Genomic DNA, 22,774 nt, shown 5'->3' with positions numbered 1-22,774 from the left:
CCTTAATTGATTTATGGCTAATTTGAATAGATTTACAGCTGAGTGGGCAACGAAAACGGGCAAGAGCGCACGCTGTGTGTTTGATTGTTCACATGTTGTTAGTGTTGAAAGAGGCGTCTACAAAATGATCGCTTCGCTGCTTGTATTGGTCAGTTGGCTAAATCGTTGAGAGTGTGCGTTAACTTGTTTGTGAGTAGCGGAGCATGATTAGGCGGAGTGCACTGAACCCAATTGGGAGGGATCTTAAAAAAAATGGTGTTATCCTATTATTACTATCTTATTTATCAGTACATAGAATAAATTATAAAAATGAAATAGGTAAAAATGTGTATAAAATATGTAAATTGATTAACCCTCTTTAAAACGCTATTAAAAAATATATTTAAATATTAAATGTGTCATAAATTATAACACATGCCTAAGCATAAGAAATTTTCTATATATTTTATTTATATTATTTATATTTATATATTTTAAGAAATAAAATCTGTTTATAATTCTTTTCTGGCAGTGTATGATCAGACATCTCATTGGGCGATCACTGCGCTTGGCACCAACACACGAGCACTTCCAAACAGGGACATGCAGAGCCCGGCTTTGGATGTTGGCCAGATCGGCAGACTGGCTGAAACTGAACGAAAGCCACCTTACCTGTTTCGAAATCAAGTTTGCCGCTTCTGTGTCGCTCCGGTGATCCGCACAGAAAGGTGCACGCGCGCATTCAACACGGTTGTGTGGCCCTCGATCCGAGGTTCTTGTGTGATTTTGTGGATTTATACGATCGGAAACGGAACGGATTTGCTTGAGCCCCAGAGACCCAGAGGTGCTGAGCCATAAAGCCGTCGGTATTTTATTAAATTGTGATCGCCAATTGGCTTTGCTCTCGTCGGGCCATAAGTTATTACTTAACACGATAGGTTGTGCGTCATTCGGGCCATTTGATTTGCAAATTATAGCCGAGCTTTTCTGAAAAAGAAACCCCATAAATCTTGATTTAATCAAAGTGATGAATATGCAATGATTCTATGAATACCTATGTAAAGGCCAATACAAAGATTAGGCAATAATCAAAGCGAAAAGTGTGCAATAGAAGCCCCACATTGGATCTAATAATATAAGTAAATAGTCTTACACATACCTAAATAAATAAAATAAATACAAGTTATTCATAAAGTGTCAAACATTGTGGCGGATCGAAGTGAATTATTAAATAATCATTTATGCCAAATGCTATTGGAGCTAGCTCTATAACCAAATGGATATCGCAAATTGAATCTTTCGAGCAGAGAGGTAAGTTGAGATCAAGGTCCATGCCCGAGTGCCCCCCCACCCGCACCCAAATCGTAATTTACCAATTTCATTATTAACTTTGATAGAAATCAATAACAACAAAATACTTAAAAAGCGAGCAAACCAAAGCCGTTAGCCCAAAAAATCAAATGCACACAGCCAAAGTCGCTCACAATGAGATATATCTGTGGAGTTCTTCATTTCATTCAATGACTTTTGGTGGTCCCTATTCAAACAACTCCAAACAAATTCAAGCATCGACTCGATGACACTCCAAACGTCAACTCGAACAAATTTTTTTATCTCCGTCGTCTCTGCTTGTTTCCCTCCTCGGTGATAAGTTCACTTGACAATGAGTTGCAGCAAAGACCCAAAAAGCCAGGCCAAGACGCCGGCACCGCAGACGGTAGTGAATACTCGAGATGGAAATTTGAAATTCACTCAACAAAACTAATTTCAATTGTTGCACTTTTAGGCCGGGGGCCACCAGAACCCAGAAGAGATTTTTAAGATTCTTCTTGGCGCCATCACAAGTGGCCAGGAAATGGTCCGAGTGTGCTTTCAGTTATAAGAAAAGTGATAGTGACCTTTTTCTGTTTTAGCCAAAACAAATTTGGCCAGGAAAAGTTGGGAGCCAGTTGGGAAAACAAAAAGTTGTACAAAAATGTAGGTCACAGCTCTGAAGAATTATTATAAGACCAACTAACTTAGGTGAAATGCTAGTATTGGACTTACATTTAAAGCATTACAAATTTAATATTAAATAGCTTTTATTCGATAGCTATTTTTTTTTTAAGTTTTATAAAGCTTACCTTGATAATAGTAATCAAGTAATAAAGTATTACAGTAAATTCAGATTGACACAAATTTGTTTACACAAAGACATTCAGATTTCCCTTTTCAAGAAAACACTTACAAGCTTCGGTCGCTTCTTAGAAAGCCAAATCATAAATTGATTGATCATTATTTAAGACTTAACGAGTTTCAAATGTGATCAACACAGATCGTAGCCCAACGAGTGTTTAGTATTTGTGTTGTAAGACATTTCATTAACCCCTAGTTACTTATCCGCCATCGCAGAGCGAAACGCCGAGCAAATGCTATAAATCATTTTCAACTCCTTATGCAATCGAAGTGCCCAAATAAAAAACACGTCAAAAGCGCCAACTCATTGGAGGGCATTGGGGATACTCCGAGCACAGCGAGCAATTGTTCAAATAGGCAATAACAATACAAATCAGTTCCTTCAAAATATGCTTTTTGTGCCGCAGACAATTCAAACAATATCTTGGACTATTTCCAACGTATGAAAAAAACAAACCTAATCAACAATTGTTGTTTCATTTCATTAGCAAATCGAAAAGCTAGAGTCTGCAGACTTTCATTAAGATCTACATATTGATTGATATTATCATTATTTCGCATTGTGATTCGCCTAAGATTTTGGCCAAATAACCGTGACAATCCGAGACTCAGTGCTGAAAACGCCTTGTCATTTCTGCTTTTAGAATTGGTAACAAATATTTGCAAACGTGCGATCGACGATATGTATGCGGATAATAAACGTGGCCTAGACAAGGTGACGGCAGCAACCCCGCCCACCCACGCCCTCCAGCAGCAGCAGCAGCAGCAACATCCCCACCAGCAGCAGCAGCATCTGCAGCATGTCCTGCAACTGCAGCAGCAACAGCAGCAACACCTTCAGCAGCAGCAACATCACTTGCAGCACCAGATGCATACGCATCATAACTTCCAGCAGCATGAAACGTCGCCAACAGTGTCGCAGCAGCAGCACATGCAACAGCAGCAGCCGCAGACGACACAACAGCAACATGCAACACAGCAACAGCAGCAGCAACAGCAACAGACAGCCGGCATGTTTACAAGGTAAGTTCTTAGCGCCAACATTCAGTCTTATCTCCATTTTCACACAGCCACGCATCGCAGACAGCGCAAACATGCAAACTTTTAATTTCAATTTGTTTCGCACGCTTCGATATTTGTCAATTCGAATTTGAAATACGGGGCCAAGTTCGCATTTGGCGACAGCGAAACTCCTTTCGGCCCATTCGCTGCCTGGGCCAAGATCCAGACTCCTTTCCATTTCTTCGTCACTGTTTTCCTCCTGGATTTTCACTGCTTTTGTTACTGGTTAGTTCTTCCTCTGCTAATGCACAGCAAGAAAATAGGCAACTAGTCGATTTTTACTAGGTTGCCACAATATTTTATAACCTTCTATAAATCTTTGAATATTCATAGAGAGGTTTATCTATCAAACGTGTTTATTTTGAAATATTTTACTTAAAGTACTTAAAATCTATAGATTATAGAAGGCTAAATTATTAAGAGGTATTCATATAAGATATAGTCTTAATTGGCAACCATTTCGAAAAGAATCCTCTTTTCTCTGTGTACTGATGCTGCTGCTCCTGCTGCCGGTTTTAATGGCCTCTTGTATTGGCAACTTGTAGTTCGCAGTTATCTGGTCCTCGTAATCTCTCCGGTCGGTCTGCGTACCCGTACCCACAGCGCCAATTCGCGAAGAGTCGAAAAACGCGCAAAATTCACTGCCAGCTAAACTGAGCTGAGACGCTGTGCCATTTTATTTAGCTCCAATTAATTAGTGCTTCAAATGTTTTGCCATAAGTTAAACCCGCACAGTGCGATTGACATTACCACGTTGGCAATCGGACGTCCACGAAGACGACGACGATGGGGCACCAAAAAAGGCGTCTCCACACCAGGAGAACACCAGGCACAGAATCCCATGGAATCGACGACAAAGTCGGGAAGATGCCAGTAAAGTTAGCCACATCTCCTGGCTGCCGTTGCTTCTGAAATGTGTAAAACTCACGTGTGATGTTGTTGATGGCTCGTTCTTTGTCTGTTGAGATTTTTCCCCTTTTTTCTTCGCTCTTAGTTGGCAAATATCCTGCCTTTGTGTGGGAGCTTCTTGGGTAGGTGTTGCCCTGCTCATGCGTCTTTTTTTTTTTTTTTTCTTTGGGTGGGAGTCATTTTCCAGACTGTGCCGGATGCGGTACCACCGTCGAAATTAGAGCATTTTGTAGTAGCAGCTCGAATGGACCATTAAACAGGCTAAGCCAGTTGCATAATTATTTTGAAGAGATTTTAAGGACCAACTAATTAGTGAAAACGGTGTGGTATTCGTATTTCAGAAGAGCCACAGAAATTTCCTCTTCGTGAAAATGATTTCTCTAAACAACAGATTGGTGCTCTTCATTACTGGCTTAAATCAGTTCATTCATCTGAATTTTACGTGATCCATGGAACTATCAATTAGCACGTGGATTTGTTGGAATTCCCAGCTATCGAAAACTAAGCTTCAAACTTTTTTCGATCCAAAAAAAAAAAGTTCATTGTTCGCGCGCCGAAGCACGCGCTTCTCGACATTCACAGGCAGAGTTTGTAAAATTTGTGGTTTAGTTGTAGTAAAATCGGGCGGATTTCTATAAATATTTTCCATATGCTCGAACGAGAAATGCCAACAACACGCCTCGCACTGAAACAAACAACCGTTAAACAACGAAAACTATATCAATATGCTCTAAATAATAAATGGCACTAATTAAAACGAAGAAAACCTGGCGTTTGTTGTTTTTAACACATCCAGCCGTAGAGTCAATAAACCTGGCCCCACTCGAGCCACCACAAAAACTAAAAAAAAAAAAAAATTCTACAAATTGAAGAAAAGGTAAAGGAAGCCGAGGAAAAGTTCAGATTCACAGTCAAAGCCAAAGATATGTACGTTTGTGAAGTGCATTTGTCGGATGCTTCCTGAGTGAAACTAACCGAAACCGTTGCGTACGGATTCTGTTTGAGTTTGTGCTCGTATTTGCTTTCGGGCCTGCGCCGTTGGTGTTAATTTTGGTAATTAGCATGCCGCGGACATTTGGCTAAGATACAATTTCGTTCGGGTATCTGTAACACACTGCACGGGGTCTAGCTCTGGTAGCAATTTTATGCTGCTAATTTCATTAACACATTTCACGAGAAAAGCGATCAGCCGAGCGAACCGAGCTATTTGCCCAACTCGGCTATCGGTGCAGTAAACGCTGCACTAGATCTCAGTATGGACAATGCACTGCAAAAGATTCTATGCAACTGGTTGGAAACATTTAAGCCAAACACTTGGCAGTCTATATATGTACCTTTGGATCTTTACTAATAGTATTGGTTCATTTCCAAGCCAGTTTTCTCGCAGTGGCTGACTTCCGTTATCGTCAAATTGTTTAGATCAATATTTGGTGACGCGAGTCAAAATCGATTTCGGTATGCACCCCTATGACCAGGCATTATCTGTCGGATTCGAATTGAAAACCGTACGAAAAGCTGAGCAAATAAGTGCGCCACCTTTGCCGCGGGTTTAGGCCAAGATCGATGGAGCTGCTGCCCTGGGGCTTACCAAATTATTTAGTTGCGGCATCCCTGTGCTAATTGCCTGACGGTAAAGTGCAACGGCAGCAAACCATCAATCCCGAGAGTTCCAAGCCGATGAGCCATTCCATACCATACCAGAGCAGACCAGACCAGACCAGAGACCATACCATAGTTGGGGTAATTTCTGGCCAAGCCACCGCCGGGCACAAAGTATACAGAGTGCCAGCGATCGATCCAAGAACCAAGTCATGGGAAAATTTCCGTACACACACAATTTGGGGCTTGGCTTACGGGCGGAGGAAGAAAAAACTCAGTTTCGCACGCAAATTAAGATAATCGAAAGCAAATGCAGCAACGGTAGCCGCTCTCCATGGTTAAGCTCAGACTAAAAAAAAAACCAAAAACAAAAAAAAGGAAACCTAAAGAAGAAAATCAGCAGAAAGAAACGGGTTTAGTACCCGGTAGCAACAAATCATAAAAATATGAAAAATTATGCGGCGGCGTCGGAGGAGATTCGCAACTCTCAACTCGCAGCTCCCGCAAATGACGATGTCCAAGAGCCAATCATCGAAGTGTGCTTTTGGCAGTCCATCATTAAATTGTGGCTAAGATTCCAATCAAACATACAAGAGCATCGGCATCGAACGGCAGACGGTAGCAGCTTGATTTCATTTCTTCTGAGGCAATGAAATCTCAGCTGCGGTCGCTCTGTGGCTTATTTTCGGTGTGGTTTGCTCCAGAGTGGTGCCGCATTCGCATTGTGGGGCAGAGTGGTGTGGCATGGCGCGGTGGTGGTGGTGTGGCTCGCATTTTTGAAATATATGCGTCAAAATAAACACAGTAGCTGCCCGCCAGACTTCTTTATGAGCTTTTGAGAGCAGTAAATTATATGTCCGCAATTTACGGACACACAAGCTCGTAAGTAAGCTAATTGATTGAGATAATTGAAGGATATAGATTTTGGTGTTTCATCTTAAAGCCGAAGTGTATTTATGGGAGAGTGAAAATATAAACAAGCCACGCATTTTAAAATTACTCTTTATTCATAATTTTATCTAATTCCTAGTATAGTGCAGTATTGCAATTTCGAATTGCCTCACTTTTTAACGGGCTTTAAATGTGCAAAGATACTTACGTCGTAATTTTTAAAGCATTTTATAACCATAAAACCCGAGTGCAGGCCGTATAACACTTAATGCTCACCCGGGGCCACTTTTACCTATGGCCTGGCATATAATTTGGCCAAAGGCCGTTGAGCTGCCCATGGTTATTAGACGGCTTGCCTTTTTGTCCAGCTCTTTTTTTGTGCTAAACGTCGCCGCGATGCTAATCTGTAGGTGTGCGTTTGCCAAAAGGTATCGATTACTGCCACCGACTTACGCAGAACACAACGAGGCACCCGCAAAGTCCTGCCACACAAAACAAGTGTTTGCATCCGAGTGAACAAAAAAATTCCGAGAAATCCTCGAAAGCGAAGCCAAATGGAAAGCATTGTGCGGCGCCTGGGCAATTAATTTGCCTGGATCTTGAATACAACCAAAAAAAAACTATATACCCCGGTGTGGGTTCAGTTTGGGTTTAGGGTTACCCGAAGCTCCGACTTTGGAGCTGCCCGGCGAACTGGCCATCAGTTTGAGAGGTCTGGCATTCATTATACGCCGTTTTGCACTATTTTTTGTTGTGTGCGCCCAGAGATCTGGACAGAATGGCGAAAGGGCGGTACGGAGCGGAGCGGCCAGAAATCATTAGAGCTGCCCGCAAGCTCAATAGCCTGGCCGAACTATATCGTGGGAATATGGCAAATAAACTCGCCCAAATTACACACACACAGCGCTAGAAAGGAGAAAACCAGAGGGGGGAGGACTGCTGGATTTCAGAGGGAGTTATCTAGTCTGCAACCAGACAATTCGCACAAGTCAAGTCAGCAGAGGAGAAGACAAGACGCTCCGGGAAAAAGTGCAATAAAAATTTGCGCAAATTTCGTGTTTCTCTTGGCCTGCAATTGGTATTGACTGACTGACTGACTGGTTGGCTCTGGGACTCGATGGTCTGCCGAGTGGACTGCGCCGGGATCGGGATCCGATTTGGGATCCTCCAACCCGACTGACGCCCCTGATGCATATTAAAACTCGCCTTTGGATTGATACGTGCATGGGGAAAAACTAGACATCATAAAAAATAGATCGAATGATATTATATCGATCGTTTATGATCTTTTTATTTTTTTAAGGGACAGTTTTTTATCAGTTCACCTTGATCTTTTGCCAATCAATATATGTTAGGGCCAAAGAAAACATTAATTATTATTTGAATTTGTAATACTTATTATTACCTTAAATCTTGAATTTATTTATAAACCATATTTTTTAATTTCACTCTTTTCTCTCTGTGTAGCCCTAGCGGGTGGAGTTCAGCTTGGGGTGGGTTGAGAAGTTCAGCGGTCTTGTGATTTATTCGCTGCCCACATTTTTACGATGGCGCTCTGAGGGCTCGGGCCCTCCATAAAAATCAGTCGAAAAGGAAGGATCTGAGCCAGCCCCATAGATGCGCATTTAAAATCCATTTAAGTTAATAGTTTGGCATTATGTTACCCTGTCGGTTTATGTGCTAATTAGTGAGGGATGGCGATTGGCATTGAGATCACAGGAATCGGAATCGGAAGAATCTCAGCCAACAAGATTTGTGCCTAATTTCTGTGGAGCACGTTAAGTTTTCCGTCGCCAGTCCGATGTATTTTTATCTAGTCAGAGGGCCGAGGACCAGAATTCAGGCTGGACCAGACTTGATTAAGATCTTTTCCACTGCGCCAAAGGATCCCCAGTGGCAGATTAAGCATGTGGCTCCAGGTTTCAGCCACCGGTATCCAATGAGAGCCACCAACACAGTGGCCACTGGATGATCCCACAACGCTAAGAATCGTGTTTATGCTTTTAATTAGCAACAACAACTTGTACAGTAGTTGCCACAACGGCGAACGGCCAACAAGTTGGTGCTACTTAGTGCAGATTTCAAGGTAGCGATAGATATATTAAGAAATGTTGACATGTCTCGCTCACTCAGATAAATTTTGATGTAGATTACAGCCGGCAGTTGGGCTCCCCATCCTCCAACCTACAACCTCCACCCGCAACAGCTTTATATATCTGATGTATCTCTCCCTGGCCATTAACACGTTTTTTTGGATTTTTATTTTCCTCACATTATATATATATATATTTTTTTTTTTTTTTTTTGCTTTTCGACCATGCATTACGAAAGGCTGATGGCATTATCATATTATCGCCTGCACCACTGGCATCTTGTTTATGATAAATATTTGAGAAACTTATTAATTATGCCACAAATAGCCAGCCAGATAGCAGATCGCAGAAGCCTTTGACATTTTTAAGTAGCTAATTGGGAGAGGAACCTTCCCAACTGAATGTGTGGGAGGATCTGTGTGGATTAGCTGGGGTGGAATGACCAAAGTTGGTCTTTGCCAGATACCAATCAACAGGAGGTCAAGAGAAGAGCAGCTAAATGGGAGACTTATATTAGAGTAGATGGTATATCCGTTGACAAGTTAAGTTTGGCTTATTAATCACTAATAATATGTACATATATCTGGATGTATTATAAACGAATGTTTTTTCCTCAAAGATATAGAGTTTTTGGATTTTTTAGATTGTCGGTTCTCTGGTTGACCCTTCACCGCAGCCCACACAATCAGACCGCCCAGCTAAAAGACCAAAACATATATGTCAGCCGGAGCACAAGTGAGCGACTCGCAATCGCAGCATTTAAATCAATATTCATTTTAATTGTACAAATCACCTTGACTTAAATGCGCGCCAGTTGGCCAGTGAGTGAGTGCGAGCCACTCGACCACTCAATTTCGATTCTGGGCTCTGGCTAAATCTGTTCTATTATGTATGGTCTATTCGGATTGCGAGTGGCCAAGAGTGAATAGGCCTGAAGCATGAATATATTTTCAAAGCCAGAAGGCGAACGAAGCGTTCGATTTGGTCTCGGATTCTGTTTCTTTTGAGATCTTTTTTTTTTTTTTTGTTGTGTTGTATTTGTTTTATTGCATGCCTCTGAAGCGGTTGCATGCAACTCACAGTCACACGGACGCAGTGAGATTGTTTTAAATGTTAACATGGCCATTTAGAGGCAATAACAGCGGCAAAATGGCAGACAGTCGAACGAGGAAAGCCAAAAAGGCGCGGGCACTTGCTGTTATTACAACAATATTACCAATATTTATCATAAAAAAGGCTTGCAAAATAATCGCCGACAACAACAGCAACAATGGCCCGGCAAGAAAACGTCAGCATAAATAAAAAATACTCATACGCCGCATACGCCGCATGCGCCGCGGCCGCCGACGCCGACTGCATAAAAAGACAAATTTATGATTTATGATTTCAACCTTGTAAATAATATGCTCACAAAATGACACACGGACAGTTTCTGTTTCGAAGTCTCCGCTAAACGCTTTTGCCGCTTGTGCCCAAAAGCAGCAACAACAATTGCGCTGACCAACCTACTTGCACAATTTTTCCGCACAAGGCGCATGTGGCAAGTGTGCCCCACATCAACCACCGGCCGTTCAGCCAACCACTGCACCACCATCGCTGCATCGAACCACAGCCACATACCGCTGCTCGTATGATTTTTAAATGCGCGATGAGTTATTTATGCGAGGTATGTGCGAGCCATCCTTAACCCATTGTGGTCAGCGGATCGAAAGGCAAATAAAGTGGTCTTGACTGAATAAGTACTGATTGGGATTTGGGATTAAAATTGCGTGAAATGTTGTGGTCTTACAATGATTAATTTGGTTATCTTTAAATATAAGAAAGGCTAACTTTATATAATTATAATCCTTAAAACTATCCCATTAAGTAAATAACCAATTTATTTATTAATATTTATTCTTCTATAAACTAAATTTTTATTATCCACGTTTTCTAAGACACATACACTCAAGTTCTGTATAATAAAAAAAAAAGTATAAAATGTTAGCTTGCTCATTTATGTTGTCAGTAAGAGTTACCTGCCACTTTGTGCAAGGCAATTAAATGCGAATAATGTTGGTGGCAATAAATGGAATTCCCAAATGGCCATAACCACTGAGCAATGGGTTAATAAGCCCAAGAGCGAAACGGAGACACACTTGGTGTGGAAACACGCCCGACTGTTGGGCTGTGAAAACACATGCCCGGAGTGGTGCATAGTCTGGTGTTGCACTCGGTCTGTCCACTCTGCGCACTTATTAAGCCGTAGCTGTGAACGAGCCCATATATTCTAATTGTTTAACCATATCCATTTCCATTTCTCCATTGCAGATTCGATGCAAACAAATCGACGAAGGGCGCCTCGAAGATGCGACGCGATCTCATAAATGCGGAGATAGCCAATCTGAGGGATCTCCTGCCGCTGCCCCAATCGACGCGCCAGCGCCTCTCGCAACTGCAACTGATGGCCCTCGTTTGTGTCTATGTGCGGAAAGCCAACTACTTCCAGCAAGGTAAGTTGCAGCCAAAGCCTCCCCGGATCCCAATACCCAACGAAAAATGCATATATGCATGCTGATAATTGGCTGCACGCTGATTGAATATGCATGAGTCATGAGCAGATGGAGATTGCGGCTGTGATTGTGACTCTGTGCAGCCGCGAAGATTGAGACTGCCGAGTGCAGGACCCACCGCCGTTGCACTTCAAAACTGCAATTGCCAAAATGCCATGCACTTGGGGAAAATATGTCTAGAGCTTCCACAAAGTCCGTGTTAACAAAGTAACTAGCTGAAAGTTCTTAGTCGGGGAGTAAGCAATTGATTAGCACATTAGCACGTATCTCTTACACTCTTTCATATGATTTTAATTTGCACAAATGAAATGTGAACGTTATTTAAAAACTGTTTAGATTGCTAAACTTAAGATATTAAACAAAGGTTTGGTATGTGTACCACGTAGAGATCACTTGAGATGTCATGATAGGTTTTTCCTTCTATGACTCCTTATCCAAACTCACCAATTTTTTGGGCAGTGCACCGCCGACTTTCATTTAAGCCGGAATGAAAAACCGCTAGGCGCATGGTTGCGCTTCGGTTTAAACCAACATCATTCATATGTCGAGTGTCCCTCTATCATGCCCCCAAATGCCCGGCTGAAATTGTTTTTGGCCAAGTAATTGCCGCACCGTCTAGGCACGCACCCAGTTCCAGGCGGGCCAAAATTGCTGGGGGCCCCTTGGATCCGCCGATCCTCGGATCCTCCAAACACCGAAGCCTACGGACCCATTCCGATCGGTCCCCAGAGGTCCCATCCTCCTTTAATGCGCATGCGCGCAGGTCAACGCAAGCGCAACCGAACAAGATCGTTCGCTCTTTACTTACCTATTTGCGCTGCTATTTTTTTCATTTTGGTTTTGTTTTTGTGTTTTATTATTTTTTTTTTTTTTTTTTTTGTGGATAATTACGAAAATTGTTTTTCAAATTAGCGTTGTGCGGTACATAGGCCCATAGATAACACACCAGACTGGGGAACTCTTAACTCTCGGCTCGCATCTCAGTGCGCAGACAGAAACGAAACGGAACGAAAAGTTGGAGGAAACCCATGTGAAACTGTTGCAGATCCGTGGCATAGCAGCATCCTGTACCATACTAAGCTACACTATACTATCTCATCGACGAACTCCTCCAACTGCAAACTGCAAAACTGCAAGTCGGGCCAGGCAATTTCACAATTGCAATGGTAACAACGAGCGTCTGCCTGGCATTGCTATAAATATTGCGATAAATCAAAATGTGCGATTTATGTGTTCTACAAATTGCAAAAAATTAAACTTAAGTACTGCTCTTTTCTCCATCTCATTCCTCCGCAGCCCCACATTCCCATAAGTGTGAGAAATAGTCGGCGTTCTGTGGATCTCGTATCTTTGGGTTATTTGGGTGTGCTTTCGCTGCCGCTGTTACTGTTGCTGTTGTTGTTGTTCATTGTCATTGCACCGTTTAAAAGCATTTATAATCACAAATTGTGTTAATATTGGCACGCCATCGAAATCGCTTTGTATCTTTGTATCGCCAAGTTCAATGGATTCGTTTGCTCTCCGTCTGAGCATTGTAGATATGTGGGTGGGTGTGGCTGCTGCGATAGTCGCGATTAATGAAATACATATTTATAAAACGAAATTGAGTTTTCAATACAATGAGATTCTTTACGTTCTTCGTTTGTATGCAAGATCTTGAGCCCGGCGGCTTCGATCTCAGATCGAAGACCGTATAATTGGCCAGCATTTAGTAGTGTCGTGTTTGCTAACGAATCTCACAAAAAAGCCATAAAGCTGTGAAGTGGTCAGTGACTAAAAATAGTTTTCGGTTGTAGTTCAAGGTGTTTAATTCAGGAAGGTTGATTATAACAATTATACGTAAAGTGCAAAATCATAAATGCACATTTCTTTAAATTTCTTTCTAGATATTTTTAAAAATTTTACTTCAAGTTATGTTCTAATTTGTTTCATGTCACACTTGTTTCGTCTCTCGATAAATCATAAATATGCCACTTTGCAGGCTTCTTTTCTTGACGACCTTATATTGAGTTCTGTTCGGCAAGCTAAATATCACTTATAATAAAGCTACATTCCCTTGCCCTTGTATATTGTAGCAAAGTGGAAAATCATTGAGCTGGCCGCCACTCCCCTTTTATTTTTATTTTTGGCTGATTCAGGTACGCTGACGACAGACTTCGTGGCAAAACGGATTTCTGAGTATTTTGCCCGGATAGTGGATAATATTAAGGCCCAGCGAAAATCTGACTGAATTCATGGCCTTTCCGTTCAAGTTCAATGAAATTACCAGTTGCGGTGGCTGCTGTTGCAGTTGCTGTTGCTGCTGCTGCGGCGGCTGCTGCTGCTGTTGCTGTTGCCGTGGTGATTGTAGCCTGATGCTGATTTTGTGGCTGTTTCTCTTCGGTTTTTGTTTTGTTTGCCAGGTGCGGGAGTATCTCGTAGTGTTTTAAAAATAATTGATCTTGATGCTGCCTGCAATGCAGCTGCAAAACAGCAATTGCACTCGGCGATCGCAGCCTGATGTTGCTGTTGCCACTATCGTTGCAGTTGCTGCTGCAGTTGTTGTTGTTGCTGCTGTTCGCTCTTAGTGACAATGACACATTTTCTTTTTGTGATTCACTTGTTTTCGTTAGGCGGCAAACATCGTTGCTCATTGTATGTAGAATATAATCAATGAATTAACAATCAAATGCATCTAACAAACGCCGTCACAAGTTAGAGAGGTATCGAGTCTATTATTAACAGATAGTTTTTTAATTAGCCTGGCTTTTGCATACAAATTACCGCCATGGGAAAATACTCATATCCACTTAGTGAATATTTTTCATCCGTACTTCATACGGATGTGTTGATCGGCAGGGAGCGCCTGCGCAAGACACAAAAGGTCAATTAACTTAATTAGCATTATTTTCATGAATCCGTTTTCTCTTCCCCCCCTCGTTGCAGTTTTCAAACGTCACAATGCGATGCATCATCTCCATCATCAGACAGCAACACCAAATATTGGCTTCTCAAAGGTAAGCATTTAAGTTTTAGTTCATTAATACTCTAGTATAGTTTTCTGCCTTATTTCGTTTTCACTTTCTCGGAAATATTGCCCACAATTCATATTCAATCGGAGCGTAATTAGGAAAGCGATCAGCGTGATATGCGTTCATTTACCATATAACCTCGGCAATTTTCAATCCCGATGACATTTCGATTGGGCTCCCAGGGAACCGAGAGAAACAACTCAATTTAAGCCAACGCGGTGACAACTCAACCGAAAGTTCCCGGGAAAACAACTCTATTAATGGCACAAAAGCTGGCCATATCATAAGTCAGAAATCGTTTTGCTCGCCGCCACTTGCTGCGCCAAAAGCGAGAAGAGGAAATCAGCCAAAAGCCAGCGGGCCGAACAATAAATGCCCGGGAAAAGCCACAGATTTACAGGAGCAGCCACCAGACAAAACCAAAAAAGCAAAAATAAAAAACAAAAAACACAGAAGACAGAAGACAGTAGTCAGTCAAGCTGCCTGGCACTGACTGCTCCAGTCGGGCGAGATTGATCTACATACCTGTGCACACTCGTGACTGAATTAAATACTATAACCACGGTAGGAGTACTACTCATACTCCCCCTTTTCGGCTCTCATCGGGAGCTCTGCTGCGGTTGTCAACGTGGGTTTAGGCCAGGCTTTTGGGCTAACAATTTATTAGTGCTCAGACGCGAAAATGAATTTGCATTTCCGACACAAGATTCAATTTATGCTTTTTCAACTAGGGGGTGTTAGAAAAGAGGTAGCGTGCTAGCATGATAGGGTGTTTGAATGAACATAGGTGCATTTTAAAGTAGGTTGTTATTATTAAAACGAAAATAGAATCCTCTTTATTTTAAGTAAGTTAATATAGATATATTTGGATTAAGAATATTTTGTATTCATTACCAATCACCCTGTATTCACATATACGTATTTGTCTTACAGGCACTCTCCGGCTTCTTGATGATGCTCACACAAAATGGCAAATTGCTTTATATATCGGATAATGCTGCGGAGTACTTGGGCCATTCCATGGTAAGTCTTTTGCGAAAGTTGCGGATTGTTTTGGGCTGGTTTTCTGTTTCGGGGGCCAAAATTGTTACAATCGTTGATACAAATCTCTGACAAGCGACAACAGGCAAACGACGATGCCTGTCGTCGTCAGAGCATGTCATAGTCTCCTAACAGCAGCAGCAGCAACATAAGCGCAGCAGCAACATCAACGATGCAGCAGCAGCAGCAGCGGCAACAGCAAACATATTTGTTGCAGTTTTTGTGCTGTACTAGTTGCTGATGTTGTTGCTGCTCCCGTTGACAAGTTAGCAACTGTCTAAAGACCTAAAGAGACCCGATTCATTGAGCTTATGTAAGTCTGTTGGTTCCTTAAAAACCACAGCTCGATGTTTGCCGTGTTGCCCGTGTTTCAAGCTTTGTTTATTGCACGCTTATACCGCTTAAATAGCAAGGTTATACATGTGGATATATATATATATATATATATGCGACTCTATTTACTTGGCCTTTCACTTTGCATTTGAACCGACGGTTTAAATAAATCTAGCCGACCGGAGCACATGTGACATATCTCCGTTCTACACATAACATAACCGACATTGACAAAGGTACCACAGATTAGGCGACCAGGTGATTGTCGGCTCTTCGATGTCGAAGTCTTCGAGTGCCAGTGCAACGGGGCGTATGTGCAATGTCTGTGCCCCACCAAAATTATGCCATAAATCAGAGCCTGGCCTGTGATCCCAGGAATGGGATATGTTCGTGGCCGAAAAAAAAACTTGATCAGCTGCTTCATATCAAAAGGAAACACTCCACTTGTTTTTTCGCGGCCAGACAACCTTTCATATCAACTAAATGTTGCACTTCCCCCACTCCGCAAGTCAAAAGTTAGACAAGAACAAGCCAACGGCAAGACAGCAGAACCAAAAAAAAAATATGCAGGAAAAAAACACAACTAAGCCAATTGGCAACCATGACATTTGACAGCCTTTTGGCCTTTGTGCCGAGCCTTATCAGGAGTTCGGAGGAGTTGAGGGAGTGGAGAACTGGGAGACACCCACCGGCAGCAACTAAATGGTCAGTGAAGTTCATAAATTCACTCGTATGCCATGTGTTGGCATAATTACGGGCACAATAAAAACGGAATTGGTGTGCACATGGACAGGCCCAAAAGTGGCTTGCCCAACCTTTTAATTTGTGGCAAGGCTCGGAGTTAGTTAGCGGCGGCAAAAGCTGAAAAACGGCAGCAGTAACAGCAGCAGCGGCAGCAACAACTACCAACAGCCAAGTTAATTAACAAACTGCCAAAAATGTCAATAGATCTTGGCAACATTGTGGATGTTGTTGGTGCTGCTGCAGTTGCTTTTACCATTGCCGATGTATCTGCTGTTGTTGGGCATCATAATTTGAATTCGATTTTTGCATATTCCCATAACAAGTTGCCATTGTCATGTGTCATGTAGTGACAGTGGCCATAAATAAATTACAACCACATCGGCTTGCCATTATAAATTGGTCGATCGCTCGATCGCTCTCTCCTTCGCTGTGGCCATAATTGTCAACAATAATAAAAGCTCATGACATAAACGGCCAGCAGGCAACTGGCCACAAACATCGAAGCTCCACAAAACGGCGATGAGCATGCGAATTCCGTCTGACATATCATTAACAAATTACCACAATAGGCTGACTAATTGAAATTTAGATCGAATGGAAAGATACGGATTATATTTAAAAGTATTCCATTTCTAATTGATTTAAGAATTGTGTTAAATTAATAAAATTATTTCCCTTTGCCATTATATCGACAGTTGTTAAGTAGTAGTCGAATACCAGTCGCTGTTATTTTCAGACCAGTGTAAACCCATGTTAACCATGTTCCTTTGCCGTTCTCGTTACAGGAGGATCTGCTGATACACGGTGACTCCGTTTACGATATCATTGACAAACAGGATCACGCAAACATCCAGGCCGAGCTGAATAGGAACGTGCCACCGCAGCCGGGTGGCTCGAGTCAGGCGAGCAGCGGTGGTGCCGGTGGTGCTGGCGGTGCCGGCGACTCAACGTCCAGCAATGGAAGTGCCGCTGGTGCCGGTGGTGCTGGTGGCGCCTCCAGTCTCGAGGGCGAGCATCGCATGTTCCTCTGTCGCATGAATGTTAGCCGCAATGCGCGACGGCAAATGCGTTTCGGCGATCAGAAGGTGAGTGTTCAATACACTGAAAAACATTTAATTTTATTGCTACCGAAAAGTCGACATTTAATATATTATATAAGAAAATGAGTTCTTTGCACCATTTCTTCTTTATTTAATAACCTTTCTTTTAATTATGAATTACAAACTAATTAATTGCTCGCATATTTTTTCTCCGTGCATTCTTGCGTGGATGAGTAAGCGCGTGTAAGTCTCTGACAGAAATTGATGAATGAATCACCTGGGAAGCGTGTTGCGTGTAACACTTTACCACACTGCAGGCTCCTCCGCTCCGCTCCGCTTCAATCCACCGCTCAACATCGACATCTTGCTCTGGCATGAATTATGCATGAGGGCAGGGAAATGGAGATGAAGATGGAGTTGGAGTTGCGAGTTTGGAGTAGAACTCGTACCATGCGTTTGAGCCGTCGGCCAACTGGTCATACATCTTGCCAACGAGCCGGGTTTTCTATAAGCTGACAAACGATGACAGTTGATGGGAAACGGGTGGGTGCTGGTGGCATTGCTGGCACTGGTGCTACAGACCCCATCCCACCTGGTTTCTTAGCTGCTCTGATTGGCCGCCTCCCTGCGCAATGATGATGATGTGAATAAAACGAGGCGGCCATATGAAGTTGTCTTCCCAGCCATCTCAGCCGCAGGTTGAACAAGACAAGACCAAATCTGTCAACGTGTTGAGCGAAGCGTTGGCTGTGGCAGCAACTCTTACCCGTTTTGGTCATGGATGTTGCCTCTGTTGGATCTGCTACCGTGCACCATGTGGTGGTGGGCGGTCGCTTCACTTTTATTCATATCTTCGCCGATCCGGGCCGCGTCCATTTTTTTTCCTCGCTTTTCGCAGATGTGCAGTGAGCAAAATTATGGAGATAAGCCCAGGCGTTGACAGTTGGCTGAAAACGTTTTTAATTAAGTTGAGTGTTGGCAGTTTAATGAGGTGCAGGAAGTGCTGGCTGTGAGATTTCGCATGACCCTTTTCTGAATAAATGTGTTATTCGTTGGCTTAGAAAAGGCAATCCACAATAAGGAAGAAGGTTTAGATGTTACAATATTATATAAAAAGTGGGGAATACTGTTACGCTACTACTGTATCCCATATTTCACCCTGTTAAATGGTATATCAAACAGCTGGGAACTAATGTAGAAAAATAAAACTAATGGAGGGAAAAGACACCAATCACTATGACTGAAAACCATTTAAAAATATCAAAGACCAGAATATTTAAGGAGACCAGAGTGTTTTGAATGTCCAATCCATTTCCAGCCTTGCACAGAACCTAATCTAATCCTAAGCACACTCGACGCTTAAGACCCACATGAACTGAACTGGCGATAACCCGCAAAGTCAAGCCCAGAGCTGCGGAAAATGCAAGCACATTCACTCCCAGGCCGGCACTCGTTAATATGCAATAAAAATGGACCAATAAATAATTATGAATGAGGTCAGGCATAGTTCAGAGCTAGTAACCAGTGTGCCAGACGGCCATACCCCATAGACAAAAGGCCCAAAAACAAAAACTTCGAATTATAAAAAAAAAAAACAAAAGCCAGGGAAAAGAGAAGAGACGGCGACAACGTCGGCAGTGGCGCCTGGTCCCAGTCTAAGGTCGTCTCATTTACCAAAAACCAAAAAAAGAAAAAAAAATGAAGAAAAACAAACCCCACAAACGACTGTGGCGTCTGCGTCATCCGACGGGTTTTTTGGGGGATGGGGAGGTTTAGTTTTTTTGTTTTTTTTGTTTTTTTTTGGTATCAGGATCGTTGGGCTGACTGCATTTGCATTTAAGCAGAAGAAGCTGCGACGGCGGCGGCCCATAAGCCTCGAAAATGCAATTGCAGTTGGGTCGAAATAAATGCAGGCACGTTTTAATTGGGAGACAATGGCTCCGAGTCGACGAGCCTGAGACTGCCTGGTGGGTTTTTCTGTGGAGGAGTTGGCATACAAACATTTCTGTGATTGCCTTTTTTAAATTATGGAATCAGAGTAAAATGTCTATGAAAGAGTCGCCGGCATGCCGGTCCAAAAATGGCCAAAGTAGGTACTCCCAGCTGCCCCACGTTGGGCGCCAATTTTCGTGGGAGCCGATGTCGAAACAAGGGGCAATCTCAGAACAAAGCTAAACGCGCTGAATCTCTGTATTTGCAGGTTGTCTTGGTCCAGGGTCACTATTTGTCATTCCTGCCGCTTTGCAGTCGCAACGAGCCCGTCTTTTTGGCCACCTGCACTCCGATTGCCATGCCCGAAACCAGGGAGTGTGTTGTACAAGGTGCCACCAACGTCTTCACCACCATCCATTCAATGGACATGAAAATAGCCCATATCGATAAAAAGTGAGTAGCGGCGATAAATGTAAATTGATAGCTAGTATTAAAGTTAAATTATGTTTATCGTTGTTTTATAACTTTCAGTGGCGAATTTCATTTGGGCTATGATAAGTCGACTCTGCAAGGCACATCCTGGTACAATCTGATCCACAGCGATAATCTGACGGAGGCGCAAAAAAAACACAGTTTAAGTAAGTGGCTTGGCTTATTAACAAAATAACTCGTTATTTAATTTGATAAGGCTTTAATGCTTTTTATTTTACTCGAAATAATTTATTGCAAATGGTGAATAAAACTGCCTATAATCCATAAAAAAAACTTGTAAAAGCAATATGGTTGCTATTAATATAAAATACATATATAATTAATCTATAATACAGCTTAATTTATTCAAAACAATTCATAAGGCATAGGCTTTGATAAAAACCTTCCTATCGAATGGATTTTTCCTATGAAATTCTAATAAATATATTTAAATTAAGCTTACTTTAAACCAGTTAAACCACAAAAGCCCCAAGACAAAAAACTCTTTTAAGTCGATTTCTATTTATTATACATCAATTCTGAACGATATATGTATTTGTTAACTTTTTCAGTTATCCAATCGGAACAAGATCGCAGTTGTATCCTTCTAGTACGAATGCAGAGATCTAGTGGGGAATACACGTGGGTACACGTGGTTTTACAAGTGCGAGATAGTCCCGACTCCACGCAACAACCTGTTATCGTGTGCACAAACCAAGTACTCAAGTAAGTATACGTATCTTTAATACACATTAAGCCAATCTACACCTTTGATAATATACAGATCAGCTAAAACATAAAATTGAACTTATTAGATGAAAACATGAAAACACTTTATTATATTTTTGCAGCGATCGAGAGGCCTCAATTATGCTGGCCAACTCCTGGCTGTATCACTACTATACCGTCCAGTCGAAGATCCAGTTCGGCATGCCGCTGGACAGTGGTATCCGTGTCCCACCGGGAACTCCCTCCAGCGGCTACTACAGTCCCCATTCATCCCATCCACCGGCCACTCCAGGTGGTGCAACACCCAATTTGGGCATAGCCAGTAGCTTTGGCCCGCACCATCATCCACACCACTCGCACCACCCGCACCACCATCATCACCATCACCATCCGGCGACTGCTTACCATCACCATCCGCATATGGGAACCTATGGTGGAGTCTATCATGCGAAGGCAGCAATCGAGCTTAAGGAGGATCAACCGCTGTTTTGCTTTCAAGAGCCCGTGGACTATAGCCAAGTAAATAGCCACGTTAATCCTCCGAATGCAACAAGTACTCCCAATCCGCCTATCTCCAAATCGTCCACGCCCCCACCGCCCAAGAAGCGGGCTCGAAAACTGGAACCACTCTACTTACACGCCGAACGCTCTCCGGCGGCGGCGATAACTCCGGAACCGGATTGCTATGCCATCCATACTCATCCGGCTGCTGCCTATGCCACCTCATCGGTGGTCAGTAGTGATGCTTCAGTTATATATGCCACAATAGTGCCGACGAGACCGAGGTTACCCAATAAATCACTGCCTCCGGATCCTGCGGATTTTATAGAGCAATGGAACCCCAGTCCACCCTGGTCGGAATCGGCGCAAAAGGCTTCGTTGGATAGTTTTGGATCCTCCCACGAGCTGAGTCCCTGCATCACGACCACGCCCCCCACGCCCACAAGTGCTACACCGCATCAAAGTGGCTTGGGCACCACCCAGACCATAGGACCTGCTTTCAGTTTTGAATGGATGTCAGATCCTTTGGTACCGGTCACGTACCAGCAGTGGCCACCAACTGGTGACCATCATCAGCATCTTTCGCAGCACTTAAGCCAGAGTCAAAACCACCAAAATCCCCTCCAGCAGCAGCAGAACGAGCAGCTTCTACTTGGACAACAGCCGCATCTCCACCAGCAGCACCAGCACTTAGCACTTCATCATGGACGTGGGGAGCACTCCCTGGAGGGGGAAAGTCAGGGGGTGGTGGTAGTGCCACCGATACCCATTTCGATACCGATACCAACGGCCACGGGCCATGGGGATGCCGGCGAACCGGTTGAGGATAGAGGTTAGTATTAAGTGTGTATTGTTTTTTAAGTTTCTGGCACGATTTCCAAAAAACTGCGGCCAATTGGCACTCGATCGCTAAGTAATTAAGGCCGCCAAAACAAAGCCGAGAACTAGTAAAAGGCATCTTAATTATTGATAAGCTATAGGCTTCCGCCAAGCACATGCCACGCTTATGCTAATGCCTCCTCCGCCCTTCATCACATACATACATACATATGTACATGTATCTTGCAGATCCCAAAAATTAGTGACCGACCAGCAAAGCTTGGAAATACCCAGCGATCAGAGATCGGGGATAGGAGATGGGAGATGGGATATCTGCCATGGCGGCCAGGTGATAATCACACTTAAATTAATTGCCACTTGTCATCTTAGCGTTTAAATTATTTTTATCTAACGAAGGAAACGCAAAACACATTCGTTTCCTCGATACAACAGCTAATTTAAGCGATTCCCGTATAGCCCTTTTGTTTTCCAATTCCCATTCTGTATGTGCAATCTTGAAAAAAACAAACACTTAAAAATAAGTATGAGTCTATGAAAATAGCGCTTGGAAATTAGTTTTGCGATTGGCCCGCAAAATACAGAAACAGAAGCGAAAAAAAAAACATAGGCCATGCCAAGAGAGCTCTATTAGTTGTAGCGTTTTCATTAGCGACATTTTTATGGCGCGTGCTTAAAGTTTTTTACGATCATTCGTATTTTTGTATCTCGCGTTCTCGTAACTCCGCAGATATATGTGCATCTACATTTAAATCTAGGTTAATTATATTACTTTATTTTATTTATTAAACACTTATTTATACACATATTTATTACTGTGCTTTCGTATTTTGCCTATTGAATAAACAAACTTGTAAAGTATATTCGTTTGAAGG

The 22,774-nt window shown here is 42.7% G+C and overlaps 1 protein-coding gene and 1 long non-coding RNA gene across 4 annotated transcripts; both read left to right on the top strand.

Annotated features, from left to right (window-relative positions):
- Positions 1 to 654: 654 nt before the first annotated feature.
- dysf (dysfusion) lies at positions 655 to 22,774 on the top strand. 3 transcript variants are annotated; one of them, NM_170258.4, is made up of 11 exons: positions 655 to 1,290; positions 2,799 to 3,177; positions 11,019 to 11,200; positions 14,186 to 14,256; positions 15,205 to 15,294; positions 17,175 to 17,474; positions 19,630 to 19,814; positions 19,893 to 19,999; positions 20,405 to 20,558; positions 20,684 to 21,894; positions 22,131 to 22,774. In NM_170258.4, the coding sequence occupies exons 1-11, from the start codon at positions 1,221 to 1,223 to the stop codon at positions 22,142 to 22,144; spliced, it is 2,763 nt and encodes a 920-aa protein (NP_733137.3). In that variant the 5' UTR covers positions 655 to 1,220; the 3' UTR covers positions 22,145 to 22,774. The 3 variants fall into 3 exon arrangements, with proteins under 3 accessions (NP_733137.3, NP_001097936.1, NP_001097935.1); NM_001104465.2 differs by lacking the exon at positions 655 to 1,290 and adding an exon at positions 1,314 to 1,343; NM_001104466.2 differs by having other exon boundaries at positions 20,684 to 22,774.
- Positions 5,644 to 6,516, top strand: lncRNA:CR44319 (long non-coding RNA:CR44319). Its single transcript, NR_125266.1, has one exon. It is a non-coding gene; the product is annotated as a long non-coding RNA:CR44319 (long non-coding RNA).

This window comes from Drosophila melanogaster, chromosome 3R (genome assembly GCF_000001215.4).
Source record: "Drosophila melanogaster chromosome 3R".
NCBI lineage: Eukaryota > Metazoa > Arthropoda > Insecta > Diptera > Drosophilidae > Drosophila > Drosophila melanogaster.
The sequence above is the reverse complement of the archived record's forward strand: the minus strand, read 5'-3'. Positions and strand labels throughout refer to the sequence as shown.

Excerpts from the sequence above, each read along its gene's own strand:
- dysf (NM_170258.4), top strand. The coding sequence starts at position 1,221 with ATGCCAAATGCTATTGGAGCTAGCTCTATAACCAAATGGATATCGCAA. Across the intron at positions 17,475-19,629 it reads TGCGTTTCGGCGATCAGAAG|GTTGTCTTGGTCCAGGGTCA; the intron begins GTGAGTGTTCAA and ends CTGTATTTGCAG. Across the intron at positions 20,000-20,404 it reads GCAAAAAAAACACAGTTTAA|TTATCCAATCGGAACAAGAT; the intron begins GTAAGTGGCTTG and ends TAACTTTTTCAG.